We start from the raw sequence: 17340 nt of genomic DNA on the forward strand, positions 1-17340 counted from the left end.
TGACTTCCACCACTTCACTGGTGTGACTTTCTTTAAAACATCAGCAAACATATATTTCTTGAATGGTTCACCCTTAACTCTGAAGTTTATTATAGTTGGCGTTATGGAGGGATGATTGTTGGTTGTCCATGTCATAGCCAACTCCTCTTCTTCAGCAGTTAAGGTTTGACCCTGGTACCGAGTATTGAGATTCTTTGCAAGAAAAAGAGTTGGAGATAGTGCTTGTCCCATTCGTTTTTTTAATGCTTGTGATTTAACTCTGTCATTGCATATTTCTCTTTTTAAGATCTCACTCAGTTCGTTCTGGATTTCAACAGCGTCAGCAATAAAACAGGTATTTCCCTGCATTTTGTTCAAGGCTACAGAAATAGGCTTCAGGGTACTCAGCATGTGTTCAACATTTCTCTTAAGCTCAATGTTGAGAACTTTGGCTGTGACGGTGCCATCTTTTTTTTTTTCACAGTTTTGTTCACAAACTGTCATCAGGTCAGGCCAGTTCTTGATACAGTGCTTAAAACAGTCCACTACTGAGTTCCATCGCACATCTTATGGGAGAGTTAGCTTGGTTCCTCCCACTTTTTTCAGAGCAGCTGCAGAGCAGTGGTTGTTACGGAAGTATTTTGCAATTTTCAACAACATTAGCCTTTATTACTGGAATACTGAAGTCTTTGGCTAGAACGTGCATCAAATGAGCACTGCAACTATATGTTGTTAGCTTGGGACACTCTTCATTCTCTTCTAAATGATTTCTTCTCATCTTGGATACATTTGCAGCATTGTCTGTGACCAAGCTGCGTAGTAGAAGTTTGAATTTTTTTTCGACAGTTTGTTATAGTTTTTACTGCTACTTCTTGTAAGTATTCTGCTGTGTGTGCATTTCCTGATGCATCAATTGTTTCTGTAAGGAAGACATTCCCTTCTTCTGTTGTCACATAAGCACATACAACAGGATCATTGTGGACGTTGCTCCACCCATCAATACTCGGGTTAACAATTTCACCCTCTAGATCAGAGGTGGGCAAACTGTGGCCCGCAGGACCCTCCTGCCTGGCCCCTGAGCTCCTGGCGTGGGAGGCTAGCTCCCAGCCCCTTCCCTGCTGTTCCCGCTCCCCCGCAGCCTCAGCTCACTGCACCACCGGCACAATGCTCTGGGCGGCGGGGCTGCAGACCCGCGGCCTGACCCGGTGCTCTGTGCTGCGTGGTGGTGTGGCTGGCTCCAGCCGGGCGGCGTGGCTGTAGCACCACCAGCCACCAGTGCTCCAGGCAACGCAGTAAGGGGGCAGGGAGCGAGGGCAGGGGGGTTGGATAGAGGGCAAGGGAGTTCGGAGTGGTGGTCAGGGGGTGTGGATGGGGTCGGGGAGGTCAGAGGGCAGGGAACAGGGGGGTTCCAGGGGGGCAGTCAGGAAGGAGAGGAGGGGTTGGATGAGATTGCAGGGGGGCAATTGGGGCAGGGGTTCCGGGGGCGGTCAGGGAGAATGGGTGGTTGGATGGGGCAAGGGTCCCGGGAGGGCAGTCAGGAATGAGAGGAGACGTTGGATGGGGTGGCGGGGGACATGGGGGCGGTCAGGGGACAGGGAGGGGTAGATGGGGCAGGGGTCCTGGGGACAGTGAACGAGGGGGTTGGATGGGGCTGGAGTCCCCAGGGGGCCATCAGGGAGCGAGAAGCTGGGGGGGGGGTCTGATAGGGGTTGGGGGCCAGGCCATGCCTGCCTGTTTGGGGAGGCACAGCCTCCCCTAACCGGTCCTCCATACAATTTCGGAAACCCGATGTGGCCCTCAGGCCAAAAAGTTTGCCCGCCTCTTCTCCAGACCTTTTGCACACTACTCAATTTCTCTTTCATACACTTTATCCAGCAATTTGCCTGCAATAACTGCTCTGTTGGGTGGACTGTATCCTGGTCTTAATGACTGAACTATGTTAATGAAGTGTGGGTTCTCAATCATACAGAAAGGCAAGTTCGTTGCGTAAACAAACTGGGCAATTTTTTCATCAATTACCTCTTCTTGTAATCTGCTGGTTCTTATCACAAACTTATCTGTAGTTGTTTCTGGATGATGGAGTTTTTTTTCTTTTTGCTACAGGTGATATACTGTGGCTATGTGACATACATGATGTGACTGACACACTATCATTGGCAGATAACTCTGAAACTATAGAAAATGATGGTGATCTTGAAGGTGGATAGTCTTCTGAATCTTGTATATTGAGGATGGATTCTCCTAAACAAAATAAGTCAATGCAGTTATTTAATTATTATTACCATACTGCTCATTTAGTATTACTCATTGCATTCACCGACACCCAGTACTTCTTTAAAGTTGAAATTGTAAAAGGAAGATCTGCTTATTTCAGCTATTTATTTTTTATCACAACTGCATCTAAAATGATAGTACAGTACCATAGAGTAACAACTATATTTTTTGCTCAAACATGAGAATTCAAAAATAGTCCGGAAGAAAGACAGGCAGTCCTTAAGCAAGAAGTATGAAATAAAAATGTTTACCAACCTGAAAATCCTGCATGTTCAGACATGTTCCTTTCACCATCTTCAAGGCAGCTTCCTCCTGAGAAGAAACACTTCTCATGATGACGTTTCGTTTGGCTAACCAGGCCTTGCATTTCTTTGTTGCACTATTTGCATTTTGCACGCATGCCTGTCTTACCCACAGATAGAGGAACTTCATTAAAATATTCCCAAACTGGGTCTCTTTTATGGCCTGCTGCCATTACAGGGTTTTCCTTCTAGTGAGAGAATGGTATGGTAGATCTCAAATCAATGAAGGCTACACTGAGAAAGACCTCAAGACTTCTGGAATATGCTGCTCAAACAGTTTCACGTTTGTTTCTACTGCCTTTCCCTCCCTTCTCACATTTATCTCCAGACTTCTTCTCCTTGTCCAGATCTATTCCACCCCCAACAATCTTCTATTCATTGAACTTTTTGAAACTTTGCACTTTTAGAGAGAGGTAAGGGATTGACTCTGTGTACACAAATTTGCAAAGGGACAATAGGGTTGAGGTCTGTTATTTCTCACCTCTCTATATATTATTTATTTATTTTAAAATATTTTTGCTGTTAACAAGCATGTTATCTCAGGAGGCACAAATCCACAGTTTGAGAACTGCAAATGTAAGCATCTCTGATGGTATCTTCTAGACTGAGCACTGAGTCCCATTTGGTGGATAGAAAGATTAACCTAAGTAATCTGTACAGAAGGCCCTAGAACCCCATAAAATTGGGTCCCTAATCCATGAACTGTTGGAACTTATTTACAAAACTTTTCTTAAATGTTACATTAATATATTTTCATGCTATAGAATTAGAATTTATAATCCCTATTCCATGATGAGATATCTTTGAGCTATAATGTATCTTAATTAAAACTATCTTTAGATAGGTTTTTTCCTCAACAAGCATTTTATCCAAAAAATCTGATTTAAATGTAAAAAATCCAATGTTTTTTATTTGATTTTTTTAAAAAGAAAATCATTGATTTTTATCCACCTTGGATTTAGGTCAGGTATTAGGAAAAACTTTCTAACTCTAAGGGTAGTTAAGTACTGAAAGAGGTTACCAAGAGAGGTTGTGAAACCTCCATCCCTGGAGGTTTTTAAGAACAGGTTATACAAACACCCCTCAGGGATGGTCTAGTGTACTTGGTCCTGCCTCAGCATGGGGGTATGGACTAGAGACCTCTCAAGGTCCCTTCCAGTCCTACGTTTCTATGATTCTGTGATTACAAAGTAATTGTATCATTTGACTCCCCATAGTGCATTGTGTACTGCTGCTTGTTTTACATTTATAACAAAGTAAGGCCCTGATCCTGTTCTGTGTAGTAGGCCAACCAATGCTCTCATGTAGAGCCGCAGTGAAGTGTATGGAGCTCTCCATGGGTGCAGCACTATATCTGCATGCTGCCAGATGGAGGACTGAGGCTACAAACTTGTACCCTTTTTTATATAACCTGAACTTTTCATTCTGTAGAATGCGAATGTGCCATGTGGGCTGCAAATACATCAAGTAGACAGCATGTTGGACAATTCTGACTTAAGTAATTTACAGGTTTTTAAACTTATATACATACTTTCTGAGATGTATTTAACTGAGAGGAAAGTCAAGTAATCATTTGGTAAAAGAAAATATATCTATTAAAATTCTTTTTTTCTTTAAGTGGAACTGGTGTGTAGACAAATTCTTCAGTTCCGCTTAACATTTCACAGTGGTTGACCTTTTGAAATAGAAACTTCAAGTTTAGTTCAATATAGTTTTTAATTCAAATGGGTACATGTGATGTTCAGTGTTGTTGTGGCTTTCCTTAAGGATTTAATAGAGTATTAATAATTATCTTTGACAAGTCTGAAATGTTATCATTAGGAGGGTTCATCAATAGCCTGCTGATGGTTCAGCTCTGTTTCTCATCCACACATAGTCAGCTTGTGGAAAGTGACATGGTGTCAGTGCTAAGGAGGCCAATGAAGGTGGAAGTGGCCTATTCTCAACAGTTGACAAGAAGGTGTGAGTATCAGCAGAGGGAAAATTACTTTTTGTAGTGACCCATCCACTCCCAGTCTTCATTAATTAATTTGCAAACTGGACACCATCAAATTAGGCTTGAATAAAGATTGGGAGTGGATGGGTCACTACAAAAAGTAATTTTCCCTTTGCTGAGACTCACACCTTCTTGTCAACTGTTGAGAATAGGCCACTTCCACCTTAATTGAATTGACCTCATTAGTACTGACCCCCCACTTGGTAAGGCAACTCCCATCTTTTCATGTGCTGTAATATATATACTGCTTAGTGTATTTTTTCACTCCATGCATCTGATGAAGTAGGTTTTAGCCCACAAAAGCTTATGCCCAAATACATTTGTTAGTCTCTAAGGTGCCCAAAGGACTCCTCGTTGTTTTTACAGGTATGTCAGGGGCCTTAGAATGCTATGTCCCTTTCCAGCCATGGTTCACAAAGGAACTTCTCTTGGGAGCAGCTGCCTAACAATTCTAACTATAGCTCTATAGCCCTTGATGCTTATTCTACTTTAATTAATTACATTTTCATTGATTTTGTTTGTCTGAGTCCTGTGCTTTGGATGATTTTGTTACTCTTTTTCCGGGTTAGGTAGTCTATAGTAGACCCCTACCATGATATCACGCTTGTTTTTTACCTCTTTTGTCTTTACCCAGAGACTTTCAACAAATTTGTCTCCTGTTTCCATCTCAGCCCCAATGCAAGAGTAAACATCTTTGATATACAAGGCAACACTGTGACACTGCACCCCATAGTGTTCACAGTGATATTATGATAGGATTATGGCAAAATTATGATGCATTTTGTACAAGATAAGTCATGCAAAGTGGACTTTGGGAAAAGTTATGGTTTGCTGAATATGATTATTCTATTTGTATGCATGTATTATTTTTGCATCTAAAGTTATAAATATTGATTATGTATCTATACTTCAAATATAGTTACACTTAGGTAACACCCACTAGACGATGCTTTCAGTCTAAATAGCTGGTTGTAAAGGGCCTATAAAGGTTTATGGGCCATTAGAAAGAACAATAGGCCTTAGGAGAAGCTTATCTCTAAGGCTGCCTGTCTGTCATGGATTCCGTGACCTCCATGACTTCTGCAACAGTCGGTGTGGCTGGCTCCAGGCTACCCCTGGGCTAGTCGCTGCTGGGGCAGTCTTGGGCCACCGCGACCTCTCTCCCCGCAGCAGCAATAGTTTGGGTGTGCAAGGGGGCTCAGAGCTGGGGCAGAGGATTGGGGTGCAGGGTGGTGCTTACCTTCGCGGGGACTCCCCAGAAGTGGTCTGCATGTCCCTGCAGCTCCTAGGCACAGGGGGTGGGGGCTCTGCGCGCTGACCCTGCCTGCCTCGGTTCCCGGCCAATGAGAGCTGAGGAGCGTGGGCAGTGTGTGGAGCTCCCCTAGCCTTCCCTCCCGCTAAGAGCTGCAGGGACATACCAGCCACTTCTGGGGAGCCACACAGAGCTGGGTAGGGAGCCTGCCAACCCTCTCCATCCCCCAGCACCAGCGGGGGTCCCAGGCCATGTGCCACTGCCTGCCCCTCCCAGCACCCCAGCCCAAGTTTTAGTTAGGGGTGTATAGAACAAGTCATGGACAGATCACAGTCCATGATTTTTTGTTTACTGCCCATGAGCTGTCCATGACTTTTACTAAAAATACCCATGACTAAAACGTAGCCTTACTTATCTCCCACCTTGTGAGCCTTCCTAAGAACGCTACAGACAGCCTGTGAGTGGTGGCTGCTGTGACTCTACAAGAACATGTGACCAGGCCACATGATGCTGGACTCCATCTTGGGATGTCAGTATTTTTCCACAGACTGGTTTGGGAACCAAGCTTTGGAACAAAGGGTTCCCGCCATATGCAAAAGCTATATAAGGCAGGGAATATCGTCTTCTGTGGTTCTTCACTCCCCGCACAAGACGATTCTGGGAAACACCTGAGGAACAAATACTGAACTGTGGGAAGTGCTGGACCCAGGCTAAAGGGATTTCTAGCCTGTGTATGAAACACCTGGGGATTCCAGGCTGCAAAGCCAAGTGTAGTTTGTGCCTTAAGAATCTATGAGTCTGCTTGTACCATCAGTTAGGGTGAGAGTGGATATGAATAGCAGATTATCTAGTATATTAATCTTAGGTTGCATTTTTGTTTATTTGCTAGGTAATCTGCTTTAATCTGTTTGCTAGCACTTATGATCACTTAAAAATCTATCTTTTGTAGTTAACTTTGTTTTGTTCTAATCTAAACCAGCTTTGACTGGAGTGCTTGGGAGAAATCTCTGCTTGGTTACCACAAGTGTACATTGCTTTCTTCACATTGAGGGAGAGGCAGACCAGGCATTATACCTATATTTGGCCAGGGCAGGATGGTACTGCTCCAGGGTCCCAGACTAGGAACCTGGTGGTTAGAGAGCCGTGTGTAACTGCAGCTGGGTGTATCCCTACCTGTATGAATGCTGGTGAAAGTGCAGGCTGAAGGGCTTTGCAGCTTGTCACAACAGTACAGTGTGAGAGGGAACCCAGGCTGGTGGGCTAGGGGGCTCAGTGTTACCCCATTTCCAGGTGGCACCCCTGGGGGAACCTGTCACAGTGGCATAGTTGTACAGGATCATATGCACAGCTTGTTGTTCTGAGTCAGATTTGCACTTTATACACTGGTGGCGATTTTAAGTGAGATTTAGAATAGAATATCAGGGTTGGAAGGGACCTCAGGAGGTCATCTAGTCCAACCCCCTGGTCAAAAGCAGGACCCATACCCAATTAAATCATCCCAGCCAGGGCTTTGTCAAGCGTGACCTTAAAAACTTCTAAGGAAGGAGATTCCACCACCTCCCTAGGCAACGCATTCCAGTGTTTCACCACCTTCCTAGTGAAAAAGTTTTTCCTAATATCCAACCTAAACCACCCCCTTTAAGTGTGGTGGCTGGAGAACAGTCAGAAGTTACCAGTTTGTCATTTTCTGTTTTCTTATTTTGGGCAAGGGAAGCCGGGACAGAAAGGCAGGAAAATGGGTGAGTGAAACTAGTAAGAAGTTGGAGCTGTGCAGATTGCAGGTAGAAGAGAAGGAAAAAGGACACATGAGACTTATGGAATTAAAACAGCTGGAAATTGAGACCGAGAATACCAGACAAGTAGCTGCACACCAAAGAGCCATGGAAACAGAGGATGCTAAGCAAAAAGCTGCACACCAGATAGTTTTGGAGCTGAAACAAAATGAGGCTGACAAAGAAATGGAGATCCAGAAATTAGCCATGGAGGACAAAGAAAAAGGGAAGAAGCACCAACAGGACTTTACAGAGAACCAGAACCCCCCCACACCAGTGAGTCCCACCTCTCCAAAAATCCACAAATGGGAATGGTTATGCTCTGCATAGAGGGAAACGGGATATTGCTGAATATTGTATCACCTTCAAAAGGCTGTGTGTATTTCATGAGATTCGTGAGGACCAAAATATGCCCACTTTAGCTGCAAAATTGTCTGGGATTGCTCTGGATATATTCAATAAGATACCAATTAGAGATGCTTCAGATTATGGTAAATTCAAGGAAATGGTTTTAAAACAGTTTCAGATTACACCTGAAACATGTAGAGTAAAATGTAGAAGCCTTGAGAGGGGTGCTGGGATGAGTAATGTGGCCTGTGTAAACCATATGAAAGATTTGATGGAAAAGTGGGTAAAGGGAAAAACTGTTACAAGTTTTGAAGGAATGGGTGATCTTGTTGCTCAGGAACATTCCCTGAGTATATATAGACATTATGTGAAACTAGTGTTTATGGGATAAAAAGGTGAAAACTGTTGAACTGTCTACTCTAGCTGATCAATTTGAGCAAACTCAAGCATCTTTTGCAAACAAACCACAGAAAGAGGAGTTTAAACCTGGTGGGAAGCAGAGTTCCCATTTTACTCCTGGGAAGGAGGATGGAGGGGAGTCTGGGTGCTCACTTCCCCAAATCCATTCCTCAAGTCCTTGTCCCAAATCTCCTGTAAAAACAGAGGAGCCCAGAAGTACTATCACTGTAATTCCACTGAGCACCTGAGGAATAAATGCCCTGTGCTGGGTGGTAACAGGCTGCAAGCAACTCATTGAAATGCTGCTACCCTGAGCACAGAGTTACCTCAGGCAATTGCCACTTATACAGATTTCAGAGTAGCAGTCGTGTTAGTCTGTATCCGCAAAAAGAAAAGGAGGACTTGTGGCACCTTAAAGACTAACAAATTTATTTGAGCATAAGCTTTTGTGAGCTACAGCTCACTTCGTTGGATGCATTCAGTGATGAATGTTAGTCTTTAAGGTGCCACAAGTCCTTCTTTTCTTTTTATCGTACAGAGTTTGTTAAAAGTAGCTTCTGTCCAGCCAGGCATCAAGCACATAAAGGCTGTCAGGATTAATGGCAGAGAACACGTGGGGTGGAAAGTCACTGGGCAGAAACTTCTGTGGTTAGGAGGAAAGTTACTGCCAGGGCAGATGGCAGAGCTTTTATTAGTGGGAGGTTACAAAATCCTTGTGCCTTTGGCTAAAGTGCATATAGAACCTGAGGATTTGGAAGCTGTATTGGCTGTGGCTGTGGTAAATGATAACCCGATTGCTTTGTTGCTGGGGAGTGATTTCTTCAATGTAGCTTGGAATGTCAAGGAGAAATTTTATGCTGGAACTTCAGAGGTAAAGAGTGAAGTCTCCGGAACTGCTGGAGGAATGGGAGAGTGTCTCTGATTCCTCTGCAGCAGTGGAAAACTGTATGCTTCCATGGGTGGGTGTGGTTGAGACCAGCTCCTGCACCTGGTAACCAAAGGCAGGGTCTCTTTTGGGGGGAACCCGTCACAAACACCTCTCCTTCCCCCCCCCCCCCCCCCGCCTGTCCTTCCCGAGCAAGATGTTCCCTTCTGTAGCAATATTCCAGTCATGTGTATTGTCCCGCCAAGTCTCTGTGATGCCAGCTATGTCATAGTTGTGATTATTCACTAGTATTTATAGTTCTTCCTATTTATTTCCCATATTTTTTGCATTAGTATACAGATATCTAAGATACTTATTTGATTTCCACACTGCTCCCTCTTGTTTCTCCTTTGTCCTTGCTATAATTGCCACATGCTCCCTTCAGATGTCCCTTCACCCATGTCCTCATGTTTTTGACTTACCTGTGAGCTTTTGTCTCCTGACCCCATTGAATTTAGCTTAAAGCCTTCTTCACTAGCTTAGCCAGGGTGGAACAAGGAATTGGGAATAGAAGATTGTTGCAATACCAGTATCTCCTTTCATTCACTGAGAGAAGAGGCAACAGGAACTATATTAAGAACTTCCATCTTCTGCTAAAGAGGTTTCCAGGAATCCCAGCATAACTGGATGGCACCATTGCCACAGTTCTCTCTTCCTTATTGGGAGGGTGAACTCTGGGTAAATAGAAGTTTTGTCATTTCATAAAAAGTTACTTTCAAGGGCCATATTGCCTCCTTAAGAGGAGAGGAATGCTCAACTTTTTTTGACATTGTCTGAAGGTGTAGGAATTTTTCAATTCTGGTAATTTTGTGGAGGTATCCATGGGGACATTTAGGTCTGATTTGTGTATTTTCAGTAGATATTGCTGCTATGTTTTCCAAAAGAGCTTGTTTGGAGGCCTAGCTTACCAGCACAAGTGTGCAGTGCATTTATTTGCCCTATAGGGTAATTTGTCTGTCTGATCAGTAAACACACTTTTGAAGTCCAGAGGCCAACTGAGATGGACTTTTGTATTGATGCAGTACTTGGGGTTCATGAAGTATTATCTGTAACAGTCAGGCTGCAGTCACCTCAAAGGGAAATCAGAAATTTAACACCTTAAAAATGAGCAGTTGATTTAACTGATTGCATACTGTGGTGTTGTACTATAAAACCATGTTGAGTAACGTCTTTTTTGAAAGCTTCTGATGTTCTGAACTTGATGGTCATTATGAGATGTATGCAGACTATGGTTATTAATTTATGTATTTGTGTATATAGAAAACTGTGCTCATATTCCATGGGGCAGCTTCAGCTGTATCTCACAGTAGAGTGGTGAAGCAGTCAGATAGGGAGAGGCACCTTCCAAACCAGTTATTTTCACAAAACCAACTTAAAATACCCATATATTGTCCAGCTCAGGAAAAGAAAATGATGGACCATTAGAGTTAATGGGGAGACATTGAGACATCCTGGCTAGAATTTACCTCACTCTGAATAATTATGAGTTATCATGCCAGGTGAGAGAGAGAGTTTAAAAAAAAAGGGGGTGGGTGGGAGGTGGGATCCTTTTTAAAAGGAAGCTTGAAACTGAAGTTGTCATCCAGAAATTGAGGGACCGCCTCTAGGAGGGAAGCTGTCCATGAATGTAGGATCCCTCATATAGCTAGGGGTATGCTGAGAAATTGTTGAAAGGCAATAAATAACTTGTATTTTATCTTCAGGTACCTATGCCGGGAGAAGGTATTTGATAGTAGAGGGCTCCATAATCTAGCAGACAGAAACATAACAAGATCCAATGGCTGGAAGTTGAAGCCAGACAAATTCAAACTGCAATATTTTCTAGTCTGTGTCCTTGTGGTTCTTCCCTGAACTCTTTCTGTTCTTCTTTGAGTGGTTGCAGACACGTATTCCATTCGTGTGCGGGCACCCAGCACACACAAGCCAGAGAACTTTGCCTAGGAGTACCTGTAGAGGTGGCACTTAACATAAGAATGGCCATACTGGGTCAGACCAAAGGTCCATCCAGCCCAGTATCCTGTCTTCCAACAGTGGCCAGTGCCAGGTGCCCCAGAGGGAATGAACAGAACAGATAATCATCAAGTGATCCATCCCTGTCACCCATCCCCAGCTTCTGACAAACAGAGGCTAGGGACACCATCCCTGCCTATCCTGGATAATAGCCATTGATGGACATGTCTTCCATGAATTTATCGAGTTCTTTTTTGAACCCTGTTTTAGATTTGGCCTTCACAACATCCTCTGGCAAAGAGTTCCACAGGTTGACTGTGTGTTGTGTGAAGAAATACTTCCTTTTGTTTTAAACCTGCTGCCTATTAAATTCATTTGGTGACCCCCTAGTTCTTGAGTAGTTTTGAATCATCCACAAATTTTGCCACCTTACAGTTATTTCCTTTTTCCAGATCATTTATGAATATGTTGAATTGTACTGGTCCCAGTACAGACCCTTGGGGGATGCCACTATTTACCTTTCTCCATTCTGAAAACTGACCTTTTATTCGTACCCTTTGTTTCCTATCTTTTAACCAGTTTCTGATCCATGAGGGGACCTTCCCTTTTATCCCATGACAGCTTACTTTGCTTAAGAGCTCTTGGTGATGGATCTTGTCAAAGGCTTTCTGAAAATCTAAGTACACTGTATCGACTGGATCCCTCTTGTCCACATTCTAGTTGACCCCCTCAAAAAATTCTAGTAGTTTGGAGAGGCATGATTTCCCTTTATAAAAATCATGTTGACTCTTCCACAACAAATTATCTTCCTTATACCCCCTTCATGTTTTCATTTGTCAGTGCTTCTTCCCTCTGTACTGTTTCCATTTTGACTTCCCTAATTTTAACCTTTGATTTTCAATTTCTGTTTTAACCCTTCCCACTTTGTACAGATGTAGCTCTCTTGGTTAGTGCATTAGGGACATTGCATCGTGTGTCACCACATTGAGATGAATGTGGTGTTTAAGGGGCAATGCTGATATTGTTTTGCTTGGCACTGTTTTCTAAAGGCTGGATTAATGGGCATCAGCAGATCAGATTATGTTGAAATTTTTCTCTGCAATATAGAAAAGTTTTAAACACAACATTGTTTTAGAACTGTGAGTACAGCAATTGTAATGAGTCTAAAATCTCAGTTCATATTCTTTGCACACCTATGATTTTTCTCATGACCTCGTTCATCACTGAACACTATACAGGCAATTCATACCGCTGTAAATAGGAAGTCCCTCTTATGTTACCCTGACAGCCTATGCCAGTTGGTCTGCTCTAATAACCTTCTTTTCTTTTTCCTCTTAGGAAATTTGCTACAGGATCCTATTGCTCCCACCAACTCCACGTGTCAGCATTATGTCTGCAAAACTTGTAAAGGCAAGAAGATGATGATGAAACCATCATGTAGTTGGTGCAAAGACTATGAACAGTTTGAGGAAAATAAACAGCTGAGCATTCTAGTGAACTGCTACAAAAAGCTGTGTGAATACATAACACAGACTCCATTGGCACGAGATATAATACAAGCAGTTGACTGTTCTGCAGATCTTTTGGCTTTGCTCAAAGATGGATCACCACTCCATGAAGACACAGAAAAAACTTCTGATGCAGCCATGCCTTTGTGTTTGACACATTCTCCATTACCTTCAACCTCAGAACATGCTAATGATCCTCAAGCTAGTTTTTCTTCAATGCCTGAAAGCACACATAATATTGATATTAGAGGTTCTGTTATCAATGGGTTGCCCAATTGTAATGGGCTTTCAGTGGATAAACTTGGAGTAAATATTCCTTCCCCTGAACATGCAAATACAATTGATGTGTGTAGTACTGGAGAGTACATAAAAACTGAGGATATCTCTAGCAGTCTTCAGCCTGTGTGTGACACAGTTTCTACTAGTGACTTGTGTACATCAGGCCTTGACATCTGCAGTTTCAATGAAGATATAAAACCTGGCTCACTGTTGCTTAGTGTTGAGGAAGTTCTCCGAAGCTTAGAAACTGTTTCAAGCACTGAAGTTTGTAGTTCTGATTTGCAGCCCAGCTTGGAAGCCACCGTATCCAATGGTCCTTTCCTGCAGCTTTCTCCCCCACCTCTTAGCCATAATGTTTTCATGTCCACAGGTGCTTCTCCTCATGGGATCTCATGTACAGCAGCAACACCTAAGGTAGTTAAGTTAAACCGAAAGCGATCTCGATCAGAAAGTGACAGCGAAAAGGTTCAGCCACTACCCATTTCCAGCATCATCTGTGGCCCAACGTTGGGAGCATCAGCTCCAGTAACAGTGAAACAGGAAAATAAGATGTCTTTGCAGCCTGTAGCAACTGTACCCAATGGAGGCAGTACTCCTAAAATAAGTAAAACTGTACTCCTGCCTAATAAAAGCATGAAAAAGAATCTAGAACATGCCCCCAAGAAATCTCACCCGAAAGCCAAACCAGGAATACTGAAAACAAAAGACAAAGCAAAGGAAAAGGTTGCTAGCAGCAATGTTATGCCAGGAAGTCCGACAAAAACTGCATACAAAAAGCCACAAGAAAAGAAAGGGTGTAAATGTGGTCGCGCCACCCAAAATCCAAGTGTTCTTACATGCCGTGGCCAACGCTGCCCTTGCTACTCTAACCGTAAAGCCTGCTTAGACTGTATATGCCGTGGCTGCCAAAACTCATATATGGCTAATGGGGAGAAGAAGCTGGAAGCATTTGCAGTGCCAGAAAAGGCCTTGGAACAGACTAGGCTTACTTTGGGCATTAATGTGACAAGCATTGTGCGCAGTGCCAGCACAAGTACCAGTGTAATTAATATGACAGCGTCACCAGTAACTACATTTTTAGCTGCCAGTACACACGATGATAAAAGTTTGGATGAAGCTATAGACATGAGATATGACTGTTAAATCATTTTTTTGTCTCTTCCCTGCCCTTAGTAGGGGAACTGCTACAGTTTTAAGGCAGCTATGGTTCTGTTTAACTTGCCGAAGCTCCTGCCTATAGATCACTTGTATCAAGTGTTTTTCATTGCTATGTTATGTGTGTTAGTGTCTGGGAAATAGTTTGCGGATAATGGAGGAGTTACCCTAAAACTGTCCTTAGATCTCACAGCACCTCATAGTTTGAGATCAGATGCTGATGTAAATGGTTTTAATACAAGATGACCTTTGGCAAGGAACATATTAACCTCATTGTACCAGTTAATGCTTTGTGCTCAATTAAAGCTTCCGATTAAATGTAAGGAAGTGATATCTAGTCAGTCCATCAAAGTTGTGCTAGTTTATGATTTGTGAAAATAACTACCAATTACACTGCCATAGGAGTCAGTGTTGCTAGCAAATCACATCCCATTCCTGTTGAAAGTACAGTATTAGCTGAGGAATGTAGTCTTTGAATGACCCATCTTTTTTGATCATGAGTGTTGGTTCTCTAGAGCATGGAACAGTTACAAATCAATTTCATGGAAAGAGAAGTTGTCCCTCATTGGAATTGGCTAAGAAGTAACTGCAATTAGCTGGAGTCAATTGTAAGGTGGCTTTCCCTCCAGATCCTGCTCAAGTCTCTCTGTAATCACTTCATTCACTTTTTCTAAAAAACGTACAGGTAGGTGTGTGTCTGGTATATTTTATGCCCTGTGGCACTAACTCCATTCATCTTTGGCATGTTGCTGTTCACTTAATCCTGAGAGGGGAAACAACTAATAAACAAAGAAGGGCCAAACACCACATATGTAAACTCATTGATTTCAGTGGGAGTTGTTGCATGTAGTATCTGAGAAGAATTTGACCCTAGGTTACAAATATAAAAAATAAATCTGGGCTGGGTTAAAATCTTTGTCCATTGGTACCCCCCCACCCCAAAAAAACCAAAAACAACAAAACATAGTGGTTTATACAGCCTTTACCTACCATTGGTTTCTCTCTTCTTCACTTAAAGATATAAATGAGGTTAACCCTGTATTCTGATGCACTTGGGATCTATTTACCCTAGGAATATGGCCCATTGTTACTTGCTTCCCCTCAGTCAGGAAAGAGAACTGATGGGTAAACAGGATCAAGTTATTCTCAGTACTCATTAGGTAAAGTATGCTACACAGCTTATTCCACCAAGTGTTCAGCTCACTCTTCTACATTCGATATGCCCAACTGGTTGGTTTCCAGTTAATCCCTGAAAATAAGGAAATAGTTCAAAGAAGGCTTTTTGCATTTTGCACAACATTACAGCAGTTTTAAGATTTTTTTTATGCCATTCCAAAGAAGTCAGACTTCCTCATGATGCAGAGATATCTCATCTTTAAATGGTATAGCACAAATAAAAGATGGTATGACTAGTATACAAAGCATTATCCTTCTAATTTAAAAGACAGTTACTATTATAACAGCATGTCTAAAGAGAAACAGTGCTAAAATTTTTCAAATTCCATTTTTGGCAGCCATATTCTTATTAATTAAATGAAATCTCCAGTGAATTATGACATAATGTTGGATATATTTTGATTGTGCACAAAGCACGTACAATGATGGTTACCTGTCTAAGAAATAAGCAAAAACTTTTTGGACACAAATCAAATGACACCACCTTTTGTTTTTGTAGTGTACTTTGGTGTCATTTTCTGTGAATGTGGTCAGATAATTTTTTTCGTTTTGTTTTGTATTCCCCCCCGTCTTTTTTGTGGGGTCGGGTAGGGTGGGGTGTTAAAGCCATAGGATGAAAAATGTGATGTATGTGTCCAGTCTGTACTATTTTGTTTTTGTTTTGCAAGAAGAGTTGAAAAATATTTTTGATAACGAGAGTAAATGGTGGAAAATGCTTCTTAGTATTCTTGTCTTTATTTGCCAATCCAAGTACCTGAATTCTCTGTTTTTAACCCTCATGAGGTTTAATGATGTCCTATTAAAACATATTTAGTTAAATTTGTATGTGATTTTGTGTGTTGACCAAGAGGATCCTACTATTTTCTACTTTGGTGGTTTGACTTTGACCTACTCGTGTAAATCTGTGTTTATTATTCCACTACATGTAAGTAAAGTAATCAAGTGACAAACGGATTTTAGTGGAGTTTGAGTAACATGGGTAGTAGCTTCTGAACACTTCCGCAAAGCTATTAAGTTTTGCTGAGATTGTTGTTAGTACATTTATTTGTACTCTAAACTATATACTTCAGTACACATTCCTCAATGTAGGAGTAGTTTGGAATTATTTATTTTTTACTGTTTCATTAAGTGAAGTTCCAGTTGTTGGCGATTTAGGTGAAGTGTGTTTTGGAACCATTGATAGGAGACCCCTGATCATTAATGTAACATTGCTAAATGGTAAATTCAGGTTGTTTTAAAACCAAGTTTCCTTTTATGCTACCACGTTCTTGAAATGTGTATTAAAATGTAAATTGATTAATAAATGTTAGTTTTCTAATTCTATTTTGTAACTGCTGAGGGCATCAGTGTGGCATGTATGAATGCTTTTTAGTTTTCAGAAGAAAATTGTTTCTTCATAATTTAAAATTAGCTTTTGTTTCTTTTCATTTTCTGCCTCCCCTGTATGTTGAGGAGTAAATTAAGCAGTGGAAAAGGATTATGAGTTTGGAGGAGAGAACTTCAGTGAAATAATTGCATTGGTCCTGTCTCTTTAGGACCATTTAAAGCAACCTAAATACTAGCTTAAATGGTCTTTACCTTCATGCTGGCTGTTTTTTGCCTGTCTACACTAGTGAGTACCACAATTGCTATTACAAGTGTCGCTGCCCCCATGGAGTGGTGCAATAATGGGAAACCTTGAAGGCTGTGCTAGTGTAAATAAGACCACTTGGGGCTACCCTGCATTTGGTAAGTGTGTGCTCTTTCTCTCTCGCCTCAGAGTTTCTGCAGTAATGCATTACTCTTGCAAACTTCCTTCATATTCTCTAGTTTTAGAACTGCATCAGCAACAAAATGTAGCCGGTGAAGGATCACTATCTTCAAAGATATTTCTGATGTAAGCTGCTTCTTAGCTGAGAGCATGCTGCACGAATTGGAAGATCAAAAACTTTTTTTCAAAAATTGGATCAGTAACTTGTCTGTCCTTTTCTGGGATGTGTAATATTTCTCTTGGAAAGTGCAGTTCATGTGATACAAAATGAATGT

At 41.9% G+C, this 17340-nt stretch overlaps 1 protein-coding gene across 5 annotated transcripts in view; it reads left to right on the plus strand.

Annotated features, from left to right (window-relative positions):
- MSL2 (MSL complex subunit 2) overlaps positions 1-16891 on the plus strand; it is a 34932-nt gene extending 18041 nt beyond the window's left edge. For 2 of the 5 annotated variants that reach the window (XM_073360232.1, XM_073360235.1), the window contains exon 2: positions 12536-16890. In XM_073360232.1, the coding sequence (XP_073216333.1) occupies positions 12536-14127 (1592 nt within the window). In that variant the 3' untranslated portion in view covers positions 14128-16890. Of the gene's footprint in view, positions 1-286; positions 335-2082; positions 2179-7760; positions 7852-12535 lie in introns of those variants that run through there. The other 3 variants (XM_073360236.1, XM_073360231.1, XM_073360233.1) reach the window with 3 other exon arrangements.
- The last annotated feature ends 449 nt before the right edge of the window (positions 16892-17340 follow it).

The sequence above is a fragment of the Lepidochelys kempii genome, chromosome 9 (genome assembly GCF_965140265.1).
Source record: "Lepidochelys kempii isolate rLepKem1 chromosome 9, rLepKem1.hap2, whole genome shotgun sequence".
Lineage (NCBI taxonomy): Eukaryota > Metazoa > Chordata > Testudines > Cheloniidae > Lepidochelys > Lepidochelys kempii.